This window comes from Cetorhinus maximus, chromosome 1, assembly GCF_964194155.1.
Source record: "Cetorhinus maximus chromosome 1, sCetMax3.hap1.1, whole genome shotgun sequence".
Lineage (NCBI taxonomy): Eukaryota > Metazoa > Chordata > Chondrichthyes > Lamniformes > Cetorhinidae > Cetorhinus > Cetorhinus maximus.
The window spans coordinates 202,092,079-202,110,184 of NC_135879.1; the positions used below are offsets into that span (position 1 = coordinate 202,092,079).

At 42.9% G+C, this 18,106-nt stretch overlaps 1 protein-coding gene across 1 annotated transcript in view; it reads left to right on the forward strand.

Annotated features, from left to right (window-relative positions):
• Positions 1–18,106, forward strand: part of lman1 (lectin, mannose-binding, 1) — a 74,042-nt gene that overhangs the window by 15,407 nt on the left and 40,529 nt on the right. The window contains exon 5 of the mRNA XM_078551846.1: positions 887–986. Within this exon, the coding sequence (XP_078407972.1) occupies positions 887–986 (100 nt within the window). The remainder of the gene's footprint in view (positions 1–886; positions 987–18,106) is intronic.

An 18,106-nucleotide genomic window follows, 5' to 3' on the forward strand; every position in this document is an offset into this window, starting at 1 on the left:
GCACAATGCTGAAGAAGTGTTGCATTGTTGAAAATGCTATCTTATTGATGAGACATTAAACCAACATATACCTCTTTTGAGATTCAGTGCATGTGAATGATTCCATACTCCAATTTGAAGAGAGCAGATCTCAGTTCCTGGCTAACTTCTCCCTCCAATGAAAAGAGACTAACTAGGTATTCATCTCATGGCTGTTTGTGGGACTTTGCTGTGAGCAAAACAGCTACAAGTGTGTATTTACATTTTGGATGCAAGTTCCTTCTCTGCTCATTTCGCATTTCTGGATTTTTTCTTTAAGTGGAGCTGCCTTTGTAAACATTGACCAATCTTTGTTTATAACTGCACAGTATGATGCAAATTGTCAAATTGTGTCATGCTGTGATTGCATGCCAAATTCAGAATGTAAAATGGTTCTTGAACTGAGTTTAGTTTATAGTGAATAGTTTAAAATATGTTTCGTCCCAATTTATGAAGATCAGCTTAGAATCTGCAATGTCATTTCTGAATTATGCCCAGTTGAGATGGAAAAAATTTTCCCAGCTAATTGACTCTGCCCAGTGATTAATTATGATGAGTAATCTAGGCCCCACTGTACATACAAACTAATTTTTTATATCAATAGGGGGAGGGGGGAAAATATTGTATTTTAAATAACTTTTATAATGCTATGTAGGCCAAGAACACATAACCAGTAAAAATGGATAGTATAAAACCAGCAAAAAAAACCCTGAACACTGAATTTTGAATACTTTAAGCCAAAATTAAGGAAGCGTATTAAACTACCCCCGATTTTATTTTTGTTTGCTAATGGGCTTAACCTCTGTGTACCCTTCAAAAGATTTAACTTATTTCTGTGTTTTGATAATGTAATAACTTGCTTCTGCAGCGATGGTGCAACACAAGCATTGGGCTCTTGTCTGAGAGACTTTAGGAACAAGCCTTACCCTGTGAGAGCTAGGATAATCTACTACAGAAAAACACTGACTGTAAGTCTCTTGTATTTTCATATGTTCAAAATAATTGTGTAGCCTTGAGATTTCTCCATTTTTATCAAAGAAATCTATTCTGAACAATTATATTAGGAACAACCATGGCTTCCCTATAAGCTATTTGTTTAAAAGGTGTTTATAATAATTGGTTTTTCAATAATATCCAAGATTCATAAGGCAAAATTAAATGGTTTGTGGAACAAATATTACAAAGCTTAGACCTATTCTGCTGTAAGACTAGCTCTTTCAGTACCAACATTAAATTCTGGCCTAGCCAGTGACATCCCATGAATGAACTTAAAAAAAAAATTGTGAAATTTATATATATCCTTTTTCTGTGTAGTTTTTTTTAACTTGTCTATTTTACATTTTTGTCTGTGGCTGTTGTGCCCACTTGCATATTTTTTTTTTCTTTATTTATCCATGGGACATGGGCCTCGCTGGCTAGGCCAGCATTTATTGCCCGTCCCTAAATACCCTTGAGAAGGTGGTGGTGAGCTGACTTCTGGAACCGTTGCAGTCCAAGTGGTGTAGGTACAGCCATGTTGCTGTTACGGAGAGAGTTCCAGGATCTTGACCCAGCGACAGTGAAGGAACAACGATATATTTCCCAGTCAGGATGGTGAGCAGCTTGGAGAGGAACTTCCAGGTGGTGGTGTTCTCATGTATCTGCTGCCCTTGTCCTTCTAGATGGTAGCAGTTGTGGGTTTGGAAGGTACTGTCCAGGGAGCCCTGGTGAGTTCCTGCAGCGCATCTTGTAGATGATATACACTGCTGCCACTTGTTTGTGGATTGGATGCCAATCAAGTGGGCTGCTTTGTCCTGGATGGCGTCAGGCCGCTTGAGTGTTGTTGGAGCTGCACTCATCCAAGCAAGCGGATAGTATTCCATCACACTCCTGACTTGTACCTTGTTGATGGTAGACAGGTCTTGTGGAGTCAGGAGGTGAGTTACTCGTTGCAGGGTTCTGAGCCTCTGATCTGCTCTTTTAGCCACAGTGTTTATACGGCTGGCCTAGTTCAGTTTCTGGTCAATGGTTAACCCCCCCAGCCCTCAAAGGATGTTGATAGTGGGGGATTCAGCGATGGTAATGCCATTGAATGTCAAAGGACAATGGTTAGATTTTGTCTTGTTGGAGATGGTCATTGTCTGGCACTTGTGTGGTACAAATGCTACTTGCCACTTGTCAGTCCAAGCCTGGATGTTGTCCCTATCTTGTTGCATTTGGACGTGGACTGCTTCAGTACCTGAGGAGCTGCAAGTGGTGCAATAATCAGCGAACATCCCTACTTCTGATCTTACGATGGAAGGAAGGTCTTTGTTAAAGATGGTTGGACCGAGGACATTACCCTGAGAAACTTCAGCAGTGATGTCCTGAAACTGAGATGATTAAGTCCAAAAACCATCTTCCTTTGTGCTAGGTATGACTCCAACTAGTGGAGAGTTTCCCTCCTGATTCCCATTAACTCCAGTTTTGCTCGGGTTCCTCGATGTCACACTCGGTCAAATGCTGTCAAGGGCAATCACTCTCCCCTCTCCTCAGGAGTTCAGCTCTTTTGTCCATGTTTGAACCAAGGCTGTAATGAGGTCAGGAGCTGAGTGACCCTGGCGGAACCCAAACTGAGCATCAGTGAGCAGGCTATTGCTAATCACGTGCCGCTTGACAGCACTGTTGACCCCTTCCATCACTTTACTGATAATTGAGAATAGACTGATGGAGTGGTAATTGGCCCTGTTAGATTTGTCCTGCTTTTTGTGTACAGAACATACCTGGGCAATTTTCCACATTGCTGGCTTGATGCCAGTGTTGTAGCTGTACTGGAACCACTTGGCTTGGGACATGGCAAGTTCTGGAGCACAAGTCTTCAGTAATATTACCTGGAAAAACTCAGCAGGTCTGGCAGCATCGGCGGAGAAGAAAAGAGTTGACGTTTCGAGTCCTCATGACCCTTCAACAGAACTCAGTTCTGTTGACGGGTCATGAGGACTCGAAACGTCAACTCTTTTCTTCTCGCCGATGCTGCCAGACCTGCTGAGTTTTTCCAGGTAATTCTGTTTTTGTTTTGGATTTCCAGCCTCCACAGTTTTTTGTTTTTATCTTCAGTAATATTGCTGGAATATTGTCTGGGCCCGTGACCTTTGCAGTACCCAGTGCCTTCAGCTGTTTCTTGATATCACATGGAGTGAATCGAATTGGCTGAAGACAGGCATTTGTGATGCTGGGGACCTCCCAGAGGAGGCTGAGATGGATCATCCACTCGACACTTCTGGCTGAAGATTGTTGCAGATGTTTCAGCCTTATCTTTTGCACTGATGTGCTGGGCTCCACCGTCATTGAGGATGGGGACATTGTGGAGCATCCTCCTCCAGTGAGTTGTTTAATTGCCAACTCCATTCACAACTGGATGTGGCAGGAATGCAGAGCTTAGATATGCTCTGTTGGCTGTGGAATCGCTTAGCTCTGTCTAATGCTTGTTGCTTATGCTGTTTGGCATGCAAATAGCCCTGTGTTATAGCTACACCAGGTTGATACCTTATTTTTAGGTATTGCCTGGTGCAGCTCCTGACATGCCCTGCAGCACTCTTCATTGAACCAGGGTTGACCCCCTGGCTTGGTGTAATGTCCAAATCATTCTGTACTTTCTGACCCAATTTTTTTTTTTCTCACCCCTTTGATTCTCATTCTCCTCCTAGCTTGATACTGTCTGCAAATTTTCCAGTTTTGCACTGAATTTCTGAACCCGAGTTGCAACAATTGTGGTACCTGCATCGAGTCCTGAAGTAAATCACTCCACCTTTTCCACCTGCCTCACACCACCACCCCCCGCCACCATCCTGTGACAATTTCTCAAACAGCTACATTTCAGAATACACAATAGCTACATTCCGTCAAGAGAATTAATTCCTAGGGTAGGACCCACCATCTGTGGTTAACTAAAAAAGTTAAAGACATATCAGTCTTAAATTAAAAACATTTAATTGTGCAAAGATGGGTGGCAGGTCAGACGATTGGCCAGAATGTAAAGAACAGCAAAAAAACGTGACCGAGAAATGGGGGGAAAAATTAGTGTGAGAGAGAAAGCTAGCTTGAAATATAAAAACGGATAGCAAGAGTTTCTATAGATATTTAAATTAGAAAATAGTTAAAGTGAGCATTGGTCCTATAGAAAATGAGTCTGGAGAATTAATAATGGAAAATAAGGAGAAGATAGATGAATTGAATTTTGCATCCGTTTTCACTATAGAGGGTATAAGTAACATCCCAGAAATTGCTGTAAATCAGGAAAGCTAATAGAATGTTATCATTTATTGCGAGGGGAATTGAATACAGAAGTAGGCAGGTTATGCTTCAGTTGAGACCCTATTTGGAGTATTGTGTACAGTATTGGTTACCTTATTTAAGGAAGGATGTAAATGCATTGGAAGCAGTTCAGAGAAGGTTTACCAGACTAATACCTGGAACGGGTGTAGAACAAAAACAGAAACAGAAATACCTGGAAAAACTCAGCAGGTCTGGCAGCATCGGCGGAGGAGAGCACAGTTGACGTTTCGAGTCCTCATGACCCTTCAACAGAACTAAGTAAAAATAGGAAAGGGGTGAAATATAAGCTGGTTTAGGGGGGGTGGGGTTGTTGGGGCAAGCAGCCAGTAATAGGTGGAGATAACCAAAAGAAGTCACAGACAAAAGGACAAAGAGATGTTGAAGGTGGTGATATTATCTAAAGGAATGTGCTAATTAAGAGTGAAAAGCAGGACAGAAGGTACAGATAGCTCTAGTGGGGGTGGGGGAATACTAAAAGTTCTAAAAGGTAGAGATAATGGGTGGAAATACATTTTAAAAATAATGGAAATAGGTGGGAAAAGAAAATTCTATATAAATTATTGGAAAAAAGAAAAAGGAGGGGGAAGAAACGGAAAGGGCGTGGGGATGGAGGAGAGAGTTCAAGATCTAAAATTGTTGAACTCAATATTCAGTCCGGAAGGCTGTAAAGTGCCTAGTCAGAAGATGAGGTGCTGTTCCTCCAGTTTACGTTGAGCTTCACTGGAGCAATGCAGCAAGCCAAGGACAGACATGTGGGCGTGAGAGCAGGGTGGAGTGTTGAAATGGCAAGTGACAGGGAGGTCTGGGTAATGCTTGCAGACAGACCGAAGGTGTTCTGCAAAGCGGTCACCCAGTCTGCGTTTGGTCTCTCCAATGTAGAGGAAACCGCATTGGGAGCAACGAATGCAGTGAACTAAATTAAGGGAAGTGCAAGTGAAATGCTGCTTCACTTGAAAGGAGTGTTTGGGCCCTTGGATGGTGAGGAGAGAGGAAGTGAAGGGGCAGATGTTGCATCTTCTGCAGTCACATGGGAAGGTGCCGTGGGAGGGGATTGAGGAGTAGGGGGTGATGGAGGAGTGGACCAGGGTGTCACGGAGGGAACGATCCCTACGGAATGCCGCCAGGGGGGTGAAGGGAAGATGTGTTTGGTGGTGGCATCATGCTGGAGTTGGCGGAAATGGCGGAGGATGATCCTTTGGAGGACGATCCTGGAACGGGTGTGTTGTCTTATAAGGAAAGTTTGTACAGACTAGGCTTGTATCCACTGGAGTTTAGAATAATAAGAGGTGACTTGATTGAAACAATATAAGATCCTGAGGGGTCTTGACAGGGTGGATGTGGAGAGGATATTTCCTCTGGTGGGAGAATCTAGAACTAGGGGTCATTATTTCAAAATAAGGGGTACCCATTTAAAACAAAGATGAGGTGAAATTTTTTCTCTGTGAGGGTTGAGTCCTTGGAACACTGTTCCTCAAATGGTGGTGGAAGCAAGGTCTTTGAATATTTTTAAGGCAGAGGTGGATAAATTCTTGGTAAGCAAGGGGTGATAGGTTATTGCCGCTAGGTGGGATGCAGGTTTCAGGCTACTATCAGATCAGCCATGATCTCATTAAATGGTGGAGCAGGCTCGAGGGGCTGAATGACCTACTTTGCTCCTTGTTCATATGTTCGTAGGGATTGGAAAGGAAGGAGGAACTCAGGGAAAATTACAATCACCAGAGAAGTGGCATTGAGCAAATTGTTGGAGCTGCGACTGACAAATCCCCGAGCCCTGATGAACTTCATCCTAGGGTCTTAAAAGAAGTGGCTAGTGAGATAGTTGATGCATTGGCTTTAATTTTCCAAAATTCTCTGGTTTTAGGGAAGGTGCTGTTAGATTGAAAAATAGCATATGTAACTCCATTATTCAAAAAGTGAGGAAGACAGAAAGCAGGAAACTATAGGCCAGCTAGCTTAACAGTTATCTTAGGGAAAATGTTGAAAGCTATTATTGAACATGTTATGGCAGAGCACTTTGAAAAAAAATCAAGGTAATCAGGCAGAGCATGGTTTTGAGAGGGAAATCATGTTTAACCAATTTGTTGGAGTTCTTTGAAGGAGTCACCTGTGCTGTGGATCAAGGGGAACTGGTGGATGTACTGTACTTCAGCTTCCAGATGGCATTTGATAAAGTGCCACATCAAAGGTTGTTTCAGAAAGTAAAAGCTCATGGTGTAGGGGGTAAAATGTTAGCATGATAGAAGATTGGCCAGCTAACAGGAAATGGAGGGTAGCCATAAATGGATCATTTTCTGATTGGCAAGATGTAATGCATGGTGTGCAAAAGGGATCAGTGCTGGGGCCTCAATGTTTTAAAATTAATATAAATGATTTGGATGAAGGGACAGAAGGCATGATTGCTAAATTTGCCGATTATACAAAGATAGGTAGGAAAGTAAGCTGTAAAGTGGACATAAGGAGGCTACAAACAGAAGATAGATAGATAAATTAAGTGAGTGGGCAAAGATATGGCAAATGCAGTATAATGTGGGAAAATGTGAAATTGTCCATTTTGGCAGGAAGAATAAAGAGAAGTATATAACCTAAATAGTGAGAGGATGCAGAGGAATCTGGGTGTTCTATTGCATGAATCGCAAAAGGCTAGTATGCAGGTATAGCAAGTAATTAAGAAAGCTAATATCACAGAATCTTAATGGCACAGAAGGGGGCCATTCAGCCCATCATGTCTGCACCGGCTCTCCAAATGAGCAATATGGCCTAGTGCCATTGCCTTGCCTTTTCCCCGTAACCCTGCACCTTGTTTCTATTCAAATAATCATCTAATGCCGTCTTGAATGCCTTGATTGAACCTGCCTCCACCACCCTTCCAGGCAGTCAATTCCAGACCCGAACCACTCATTGCATGAACAAGTTTTTTCTCGCATCACATTTGCTTCTTTTGCAAGTCACTTTTTAAATCTATGCCCTCTCGTTCTTTTACGAGTGGGAACAACTTCTCCCTATCTACTCTGTCCCCTCATGATTTTGAAAACTTCTATCAAGTCTCTTCTCAGCCTTCTCCGTTCTCAAGGAAAACAGCCCCAACTTCTCCAATCTATCCTCATAGCTGAAGTTTCTCATCCCTGGGACCATTCTTGTAAACCTCTTCTGCACTCTCTCCAATGTGTTCACATCCTTTCTATAATATGGTGCCCAGAACTCTGTACACTATTCCAACTGAGGTCTAACGAGAGTCTTGTATAAATTCAGCATAACCTCCCTGTGCTTGTACTCTATGCCCCTATTGGTAAAGCCCAGGATACTATATGCTTTATTAACTGCTCTCTCCATCTGTCCTGCCAACTTCAATGATCTATGTACATATACAGCCAAGTCTTTCTGCTCCTGCATCCCCTTCAAAATTCCATCCCTTATTTTATATTGTCTGTACATGTTCTTCCTACCAGAATGCATCACCTCACACTTCTCCGTATTGAACTTCATCTGCCCACTCCACCAACTTGTCTATATCTTCTTGAATTTCCACACTGTCCTCCTCCCAGTTCACAACACTCCCAAGCTTCGTATGGCTGCACTAATAGAATGTCATTGTTTATTGCGAGGAGAATTGAACATAAAAGTTATGCCTCGGACACTGGTGAGACCACATCTGAAGTATTGTATGCAGTACTGGTCTCCTTATTTAAGCAAGGATGTAATTGCATTAGAAGCAGTTCAGAGAAGGTTTACTAAACTAATATCGGGAATGGGTGGGTTGTCTTATGAGGAAAGATTAGGCAAGCCAGATTTGTATCTGCTAGAGTTTAGAAAAGTGAGAGGTGACTTGATTGAAACATATAATATCCTGAGGGATGTTGCCAGGGTAGATGTGGAGAGGATGTTTCCTCTTGTTTGGGAATCTAGAACTAAAGGTCACTGTTTAAAAATAAGGGATTGCTCATTTAGGACAGAGATGAGAATTTTTTTCCCCTGAGGGTAGTGAGTCTTTGGAATTCCTTTCCTCAAAAGGCAGTGGAGGCAGAGTCTCTGAATGTTTTCAAGACAGAGATAGGTAGATTTTTCATAACCTTTCAACCCACTTGTTTATCAGGAGCAGACAGGAGGTTACAGTCAGATCAGAGCTCTGGCAGAGCTGAGTGACATCTCTTTCCAGTTTTTTATCCATTCCTAGATTTACAAAAGTCTTTTTGGAACTTATTTGGAACAGTCCTCTTGGGTTGTCACTTCTCAAAGATCTTTCCCAGCCGCATTCATGTCGACTCCTGGATTTTTATTGTATTTTTTTTATTTTATCATCCCTAGTTGCCCTTGTTCAGAGGGCATATAAGGGTCAACCACATTGCTGGAGTCACATGTAGGCCAGACCAGGCAAGGGCAACAGATTTCCTTCTCTAAAGGACATTAGTGAGCCAGATGGGTCTTTACGACAATCAACTTTTAATTCCAGATTCTTATTGAATTTAAATTCCACCATTTGCCATGGTGGGATTCAAACCCGGGTCCCCAGAGCATTAGCCTGGGTCTCTGGATTACCAGCCCAGTAAGAATACCACTGTGCTACCGCCTCCCCCAATTAATTCTCAATGAAATGGATCGTCAGGAGTAAATTTATTTTACATAGAAGTAAATTTGCAAGTCTGTAGTTGCTGATGTCTGTATTATTGCCTGATTTTCAATTCAGATACAGTCCCCGCCACTTGCACGTTCCCTGCCTATCCCAGACAGCTGCCTATGTTGGGCAAATGGCCATTTGACATTACGATAAGGGTTAATTAGACATTAATTGGCCATATTAAGTACTCCAACTATTCTGTGCAGTTGAAGCAGCTGTTCTTGTCTCATAAAATGACTTGATGACAAGCACTTTTGAGGCAGCCCCGCCACATTCAGTCACAGTAAAGTCATTATTTTACTTTATCTGCACTGGGCAGGCTGCTTTTGTCTTGTCAATATTTGAAGGAAATAGTCATTCAGCATTTTTTTTGTGTTTTCTTTTTACAGTTTAACCTCACTCCTACACCTTCTTTCCAGGTCACTCTTTGCTCTTCAGTCATTCAATTTTTTCCTGCCTTTTCTTGTTAGCATCCCCGTAAGCTGCTTCTCCGTTCTAAGTGTAGGATTTGTCCAGGCTTTTTATCCACTTATCTCACTTTCAGTTTGGTTGTCCAAATTGGGTCATGTGTTTAAGACATGGATTAAATAAACGCAATATACCCCTGAAAATAACATAAGGCAGGATTTTTAGCTTGGGTGGGTGCACGCGTGCCCGACCCGACCGAGCGTGAAATGACACACGATGACGTCAGCTGAGCGTGCCGATGTCAACACGCAGTCACGCGATAGTTCGGTCGGCAGGCGCACGCTGGAGCTGGCAGCATGCCCACCGACAATTGAAAGGCCCATTAAGGCCATTAAGTTATCAATTGCGCTGAATTTTTCACTGCCCATTCAACCCAATAGTTGACGGGCAGGCGAAAAGGCCAAGCGGCCTTTGCATTTTTCTTGGAAACCTAATCCACGGGCGGGATGAGGTTTCCAAAATCAAATACAAATGAAATAAAAACTTTTTCAAATTTTTTCAATACATTCTTCATCTCCCTGAGACAGCTCTGTGCCTCAGGGAGATTATTCAGCGCCCTTTCGCGCACATGTGCGAAGTTCACGCTAGGCCTGCTCGCCCTCCTCACCCCATCTGCACAGGCAGCGCTCAGCGCTGCCACTCACCTATCACGCTGGCAGGCCTTAATTGGCCCGCCCGTGTAAAATCACGGAGCGCTGCCTGATCGCGAGGGGCGGTTGGTTTCCTCATCGCTCTGCCGATCCCGCATGCCAAGGGCTAAATTCTGCCCATAAGAAATAGGAGCAAGTGTAGATCATATGGCCCCTTGAGCCTGCTCTGTCATTCAATACGATCATAGCTGATGCCTTAATTCTACTTTTCCACCTACTCCCCATATCCCTTGATTCCCTGAGAGACCAAGAATCTGTCTATCTCAGCCTTAAATGTATTCAACGATGGAGCGTCAACAACCCTCTGGGGTAGAAAATCCAAAGATTCACAACTCTCTGAGTGAAGAAATTTTTCTTTGGTCCTAAATGATCATCCCCTTATCCTGAGACTGTGCCCCTGTGTTCTGGGTTCACAAGTCAGGGGAAGCAAGCTGTTTGTCTAGCTTGTCAAGCCCCTTCAGAATCTTGTGTGTCTTGATAAGACCACTTCTCATTCTTCTAAAATTCCAGGGAATGTAAACCCAATTTACCCGGCTTCTTATCATAGGCAGCCATCTCATACCAGGAACCAATTTAGTGCACCTTTGCTGTACCGCCTCCAATACCCTTCCTTAAATACGGAGACCAACCATGCACAGTACTCCAGATGTGGCCTCACCAATTGTATCATGCACAATTGTAGTAAGACTTCCTTATCCTTATACTCCAATTCTCTTGCAATAAAAGCCAATGTGCCATTTTTAAAAAATTGCTTGCCGTACTGCATGCTAACTTTTGTTCTTCGTACAAGTATACCAAAATCCCTCTGTACATAAACCTTTATAAGCTTCGTGCTTTTTGAAAAGTACTCTGTTTTTCTGTTCTTGAGATCAAAGTGTATCATTTCACACTTCCCCACATTATACTTCATCTGCAATCTTGTTGTCCACTCATTTAATGACAATATCTCTTTTCACAGCTTACATTCTCATCTAGCTCTTTTATAAGTTGCCATTTGTGACTTGATGTGACTGTGACAAAAATAAATGTTCCATCCTCGTCCTTTTTTTTACCAGCCTTTGACGCAGTTATCTATACCATCCTCCTCCAATGCTTCACCACTGTCTCTTCTAGCTGGGTGGGATTTCTTTTACATACTTCCATTCTTGTCTACTTTGTAGCCAGAGAACCTCTTGCAATCATCTTTCTCCCACGCCATTCCCTTTGGTGTGCTCCCACCCCCCCTCCCAAACCGAGGATCTGTCCTTCACTCACCCCCTCCTATTCCTCGTCTACATGCTGCTTTCTCAGCTACATCATTTGAATGCACAGCATTAGTTTTCACTGACACCCAGCTCTGCCTCACCAGCATCTCTCTTGACTCCTCTGCTGTTGCTGAATAATCAGACTTTCTATCTGACATCCAGTGCTGGATGAGCAGAAATTTCCCCCAATTGAATATTGGGAAGACTGAAGCCCTTGTTTTGAGTCACCAGTCCCCGGTCCAAACTCTGTTCTCTAAATACTGACTCCATTGTGCCTCCCAGCAACAACCCTCCATTAATCACAGAAACACACAGTGCAGAAGAGGCCCTTCGGCCCATCGAGACTGCACCGACATGTGAGAAACACCTGACCTATCTACCTAATCCTATTTACCAGCACTTAGCCCATAGCCTTGAATGTTATGACGTGCCAAGTGCTCATCCAGGTGCTTTTTAAAGGATGTGAGGCAACCCGCCTCCACCACCCTCCCAGGCAGTGCATTCCAGATCGTCACCACCCTCTGGGTAAAAATGTTTTTCCTCACATCCCCCCCTCAACCCCCTGCCCCTCACCTTGATCTTGTGTCCACTCGTGACTGACCCTTCAACTAAGGGGAACAGCTACTCCCTATCCACCCTGTCCATGTCCCTCATAATCTTGTACACCTCGATCAGGTCGCCCCTCAGTCTTCTCTGCTCCAACGAAAACAACCCAAGTCTATCCAACCTCTCTTCATAACTTAAATGTTTCATCCCAGGCAACATCCTGGTGAATCTCCTTTGCACCCCCTCCAGTGCAATCACATCCTTCCTATAATGTGGCGACCAGAACTGCACATAGTACTCCAGCTGTGGCCTCACCAAGGTTCTATACAACTCCTTTTTCACCACTAACATGCCCCTCCGTCTTCAGAGATCTATGGACACACATGCCAAGGTCCCTTTGTTCCTCAGAACTTCCTAGTGTCATGCCGTTCATTGAATACTTCCTTGTCAAATAACTCCTTCCAAAGTGTATCACCTCACACTTTTCAGAGTTAAATTCCATCTACCACTTATCTGCCCATTTGACCATCCTGTCTATATCTTCCTGTAGCCCAAGACACTCAACCTCACTGTTAATCACCCGGCCAATCCTTGTGTCATCCACAAACTTACTAATCCTACCCACCACATAGTCATCTATGTCGTTTATATAAATGACAAATAGTAGGGGACCCAGCACAGATCCCTGTGGTACACCACTGGACACTGGTTTCCAATCACTAAAGCATCCTTCTGTCATCATCCTCTGTCTCCAACAACTAAGCCAATTTTGAATCCACCTTATCAAATTACCCTGTATCCCATGTGCCTTCTTTATAAGTCTCCCATGTGGGATCTTGTCAAAGGCTTTGCTGAAATCCATATAAACTACATCAACTGCACTACCCTCATCTACACACCTGGTCACCTCAAAAAATTCAATCAAATTTGTTAGGCATGACCTCCCTCTGAGAAAGCCATGCTGACTATCCCTGATCAAACCTTGCCTCTCCAAGTGGAGATAGATTCTCTCCTTCAGAATTTTCTCCAATAGTTTCCTTACCACTGTCGTGAGACTCACTGGCCTGTAGTTCCCTGGCTTATCTCTGCAACCCTTCTTAAATAGCAGAACCACATTAGCTGTTGTCCAGTCCTCTGGCACCTCCGCCGTGGCCAGAGAGGAATTAAAAATTTGGGTCAGAGCCCCTGCGATCTCCTCCCTTGCCTCCCTCAGCTGTCTGGGACACAAATCATCTGGACCTGGAGATTTGTCCACTTTTAAGCCTGCCAACACCTCCAATACCTTTTCACTCCCTATATCGATTTGCTTAAGAACCCCACAGTGTCTCTCCCCGAGTTTGACACCTTCATTCTCATTCTCTTGGGTGAAGACGGACATTCATTCAACACTCTCTAGCGATGTCATCTGTCTCCACTCATAAATTGGTCCTTTATGGGCCCTACTCTTTCCCTGGTTATCCCCTACCCAATGATATGCTTATAGAATATCTTGGGATTTTCCCTACTTTTACCAGCCAGAGCTTTCTCATTTCCCCTCTTTGCTCTCCTATTTGCTTTCTTAAGCTCCACCCTGCACTTTCTGTACTCCACTAATGCCTCCGCTGATTTGCTTCCCTTGTACCTGCTAAAAGCCTCTCTTTTCCTTCTCATTGTATCCTGAATATCTCTGGTCATCCATGGTTCTCTGGGTTTGTTACTCCTTCCTATCACCGTAGAGGGAACATGTTGAGCCTGTAACTCTTTCGAGTTATCAACAGATCGCATGTAACTCTTTCGAGTACATTCACAGTTCTTGGTTTCCAGGAGTGGGACATGAACCCACAACCCTCTGATTCAAAGGTGAGGGTGCTATGAACTGAGCCACAGCTGACACCTCATGTTGAGCCTGTACCTATGTGTCTATTTCTTTGCCCATAACAAGCTTAAATTGTACCATGTTGTGGTCGTTATCACTAAAATGCTCCTCCACCACCACCTCAGCCACCTGTCCAGCTTCATTCCACAAAATTAGGTCCAGCACTGCGCCGTTCCTTGTTGGACCTTCTACATATTGACCTAAAAAGTTCTCCTGTACACATTTCAAGAAATCCACTCCATCCAAGCCCTTAACACTATGTCTATCCTAATTAATGTTGGGAAAGTTGAAATCACCTAATATAATTACCCTATTGTTATTGTTTTTACACACCTCTTGGGATTAAGCCAGTCTGTTATCAACCTTGATGTCAGATTTGATCCTGAGATGAGCTTTTGACCTCCTATGTGCTATTACTGAGACTGCCAGACATTGTCCCTGTCTTTGCTTATCTGCTGCTGAAACCCTCATTTATGCCTTTGTCGCTCTTTTAGTTTAAAGCCTGTCCACAGTCCTGGTTGTATGATCCCAGCTTATTTTATGTGGATCTCATCCCAACAGCTCCTCGTTTCCTCAAGTACTGATGCCACTGCCCAATAAATTGAAACCTTTTCTTCCACACTATCATTTGAGCCATGTGCCTAATTCTCTAATCTGCTTGATCCTGTGTCAATTTGCACGTGGCTCAGTTAACAATCTAGAGATTATTACCTTTTTGAGGTTCTGCATTATAATTTGGACCCACACCCCCACACTTGGATAACATCCTGCACTTTGGTCAGTTTGTTCATTCACCCTGCAGTCCTTGTTCATACCTGTTGGTCAAAGTTGAGGGCTGAGGCTCCTGCATTACTACATGTTGGATCCCCATACCTACCCCACTTGCAGTCACGCTCCCCTGTCCCTGACCATTGACCAACTTGAATTCTACTTACACCCCCTCAGTTAACTGCCTTCCAAAAGTATCCACATAACTCTTTCCCCTCTCCTGATGCCCCAAAAAGTGTGCCGCTCAGACTCTAGCCTAGCAACCCTGAATCGTAGTTGCTCCAGCTGCAGATATCGGACTGCCGTGCATTCCACAAACTCTCATGTTGCAGTTACTGCATACCACCTGACCTGCCATGCCTGTTCAACTTTATTTATTTGATCACTTTACTACGCCTTTACTAAATTAGTAACTAATAGCAAGCTACAGTGTCCTAAGTTGGAGAAAAAAGTAAAACACTCACCAGCTACTGAAGATAAAACAAAGGAATAAAAAGCAGCGCCTCCTTTTCTACCCTTGCGCCCCACTCCCCCTCCGTGCCGCATCCAGAATTCCCACTTGCACCAAATTCTGCCATAACACAGTTCACAAAGCACTGTTTCCCATAATCACCCTCTCTTACATGGAGAGTTTATGACTCACATCTGAGTTACAGCTGCTATTGAGGCAATTATAAAAACAGAAAATGCTGGAAATACTCAGGTCAGACAGAGAAACAGAGTTAACATTTCAGGTCATGATGACCCTTCATCAGAACTCTTTCAATTGATTGACAGTTAGAAACAGCCATGCAGCAGCAGTTATTAGCTACATTTCAAAGCTGCAAGCTAGTTAAGATGTTCTGAGTCAGATTCTAACCGTTAACCTAAATTACCACTTAAGAAATATTTACCAGAGGTGCACACTTACATCAAATTCAGAGATGTCAGCTGTGGCTCAGTTCATAGCACCCTCGCCTTTGAATCAGAGGGTTGTGGGTTCATGTCCCTCTCCCGGAAACCAAGAACTGTGAATGTACTCTAAAGAGTTACAATCTGTGACTGTTGATAACTCGAAAGAGTTACATCAAATTCCTGACTTAGCACTCTGTTCATGAAGTATTTGGTCCCTGGATCACTCTGCTTCCCCACTCTGTGTGGCAGTAAATACTCTACAATGTTCCCTCTAAATTGTATGGCTGCACAAAAAAAATAGGACCAGTGCACTTAAATGTATCGGCCACATTACAAAAATAGAGGGTATGTTGCCCCTGAGGATTATTTTTTCCATCCTTTTGCTTATTCCTGCAGGCACAGTAATACACTTTTTTAAAAGGGTACTTAATTGAAGAACCCCGCCCCTCCCAATTCATTTGCTTTACTTGTTTCCCTGTTTTCATTGAAGTCCTGGTCTTGAATGCTTCTAACTGTCAGATCAGGTTAAACTACTTCATTCTGTGGTTGATGTCTCCAGGATGTCATGGCTTCTATATCTTCTAGGTCATGAATGAATACTGGGTCAAAATGAGAATTGCTTGTTGTGGTTTAATTTGCATATTGGCCCAAGAAAGCGATATATTACACTTACTGATTCTTAAACTGGGAAGAAGTGGTTTAGACTTATGTTGAATTAATTTAAGTCTCCCATGAGAATTATTTACTTTGTTCTCATGCAGCCTTCTTATCTCTTTATTGGTATTTGAACAGGAAAAGAATAGGTAAAGTGAATGTTGGTCCTCAAGAGAGTAGATAATAAGGAAATGGCAGAAGAAATCTTCACTATAGAGGATATAAAAAAACATTCCATTAATAGTTATAAATCAGGAGGTGGAAGGGAGAGGAACTTGGTGAAATTATAATCACTAGGGAAGTGGTACTGAGCAAACTGATGGAGCTGCAGGCTGACAAGTCTCTGGGTCCAGATGGACTTCATCCTAAGGTCATAAAAGAGGTGGCTAATGAGATGATAGATGTGTTGGTGTTAACTTTCCAAAATTCCCTAGATTCTGGAAAGGTTCCATTGGGCTAGAAAGTAGCAAATATAACCCATCTATTCAAGAAGGGAGGGAGGCAGAAAACAGGAAACTGTAGGCCAGTTGCTTTGGCGTCTGTCGTGGGGATGGCATTAGAGTCAATCATTAAAGACATAATAGCTGGGCACTTAGAAAAACACAAGATAATTGGGAAGAGTCAGTATGGTTTTGTGAAAGGGAAATCATGTTTAACCAATTTTTTGGAGTTCTTGGAAGGAGTAACATGTGTTGTGGTTAAAGTGTTGTAGACACGCTGTATTGGATTTCCAGAAGGCATTTGATAAGGTGCCACATCAAAGGTTATTGCAGAAAATAAAACCTCATGGTGGAACTCGTGCTTAGAAGATTGCTACTGAGTATACATAAATTGATCTTTGTCTGATTGGCAGAATGTGACTGGTGGGGTCCTGCTTGCATCTGTGCTGGGGCCTCAACTTTTACAGTTTACATCAATTACTTAGATGAGGGGAGTGAAGGCATGGTAGCTAAATTTGCAGACGAGACAAAGTTAGGTAGGAAAGTATGTTGCAAAGAAGACATGAGTTTGCAGATTGGTTAAGATAAGTTGAGTGAGTGAATAAAAATCTGGCAGATGAAATATAATGTGGGAAAATGTGAAGTTATTCACTTTGGCAAGAAGAATAAAAAAGCAGAGTATTTGAACAGAGAATGACTGCAGAATTTAGGAGTGCAGAGGGATCTCTGTTTTCTCGTGCATGAGTCACAAGTTAGTATACAGGTACAGCAAGCAATCAAGAAAACTAATGGAATGCTAACCTTTATTATGAGAGGAATTGAACAAAAAAGTAAGGATCAAAAACAAAAGTAGCTGGAAAAACTCAGCAGGTTTGACAGCATCTCAATGTTAAGTCCGGAAGGCTGTAAAGTGTCTAATCGGAAGATGAGGTGCTGTTCCTCCAGTTTGCGTTGAGCTTCACTGGAACATTGCAGCAGGCCAAGCTCTCATACCCACATGTCCGTCCTTGGCCTGCTGCAATGTTCCAGTGAAGCTCAATGCAAACTGGAGGAACATCACCTCATCTTCTGATTAGGCACTTTACAGCCTTCTAGACTTAACATTGAGTTCAACAACTTCAGATCATGAATCCTCTCCTCCATCCCCACCACCTTTCCGATCCCCCTTTTTTCTAATAATTTATATATTTTTTATATATATTTTTATTTTCCCACCTATTTCTATCATTATTTTTAAATTTATTTCCATCCATTGTTTTATCTCCACCTTTTAGCCTATTTTGATCCCTACCCCACCCCCACTAGGGCCATCTGTCACTTGCTCATCCTGCTTTCTACCCTTAATGTCACCATTAGCACATCCTTTAGTTAATATCACCACCGTCAACACCCCTTTGTCCTTTTGTCTATGACATCTTTGGCAATTTCTTCTTTGCCTCCACCTATCACTGGCCCTCTATCTACCTGCCCCACCCCTCTCAAACAGCTTATATTTCACCTCATTTCTATTTTTTTTTAGTTCTGATGAAGAGTCATACGGACTCGAAACGTTAACTCTGTCTTCCTCTCCACAGACGCTGTCAGACCCGCTGAGTTTTTCCAGCTATTTTTGTTTTTGTTTCAGATTTCCAGCATCCACAGTATTTTGCTTTTATAAAAGTAAG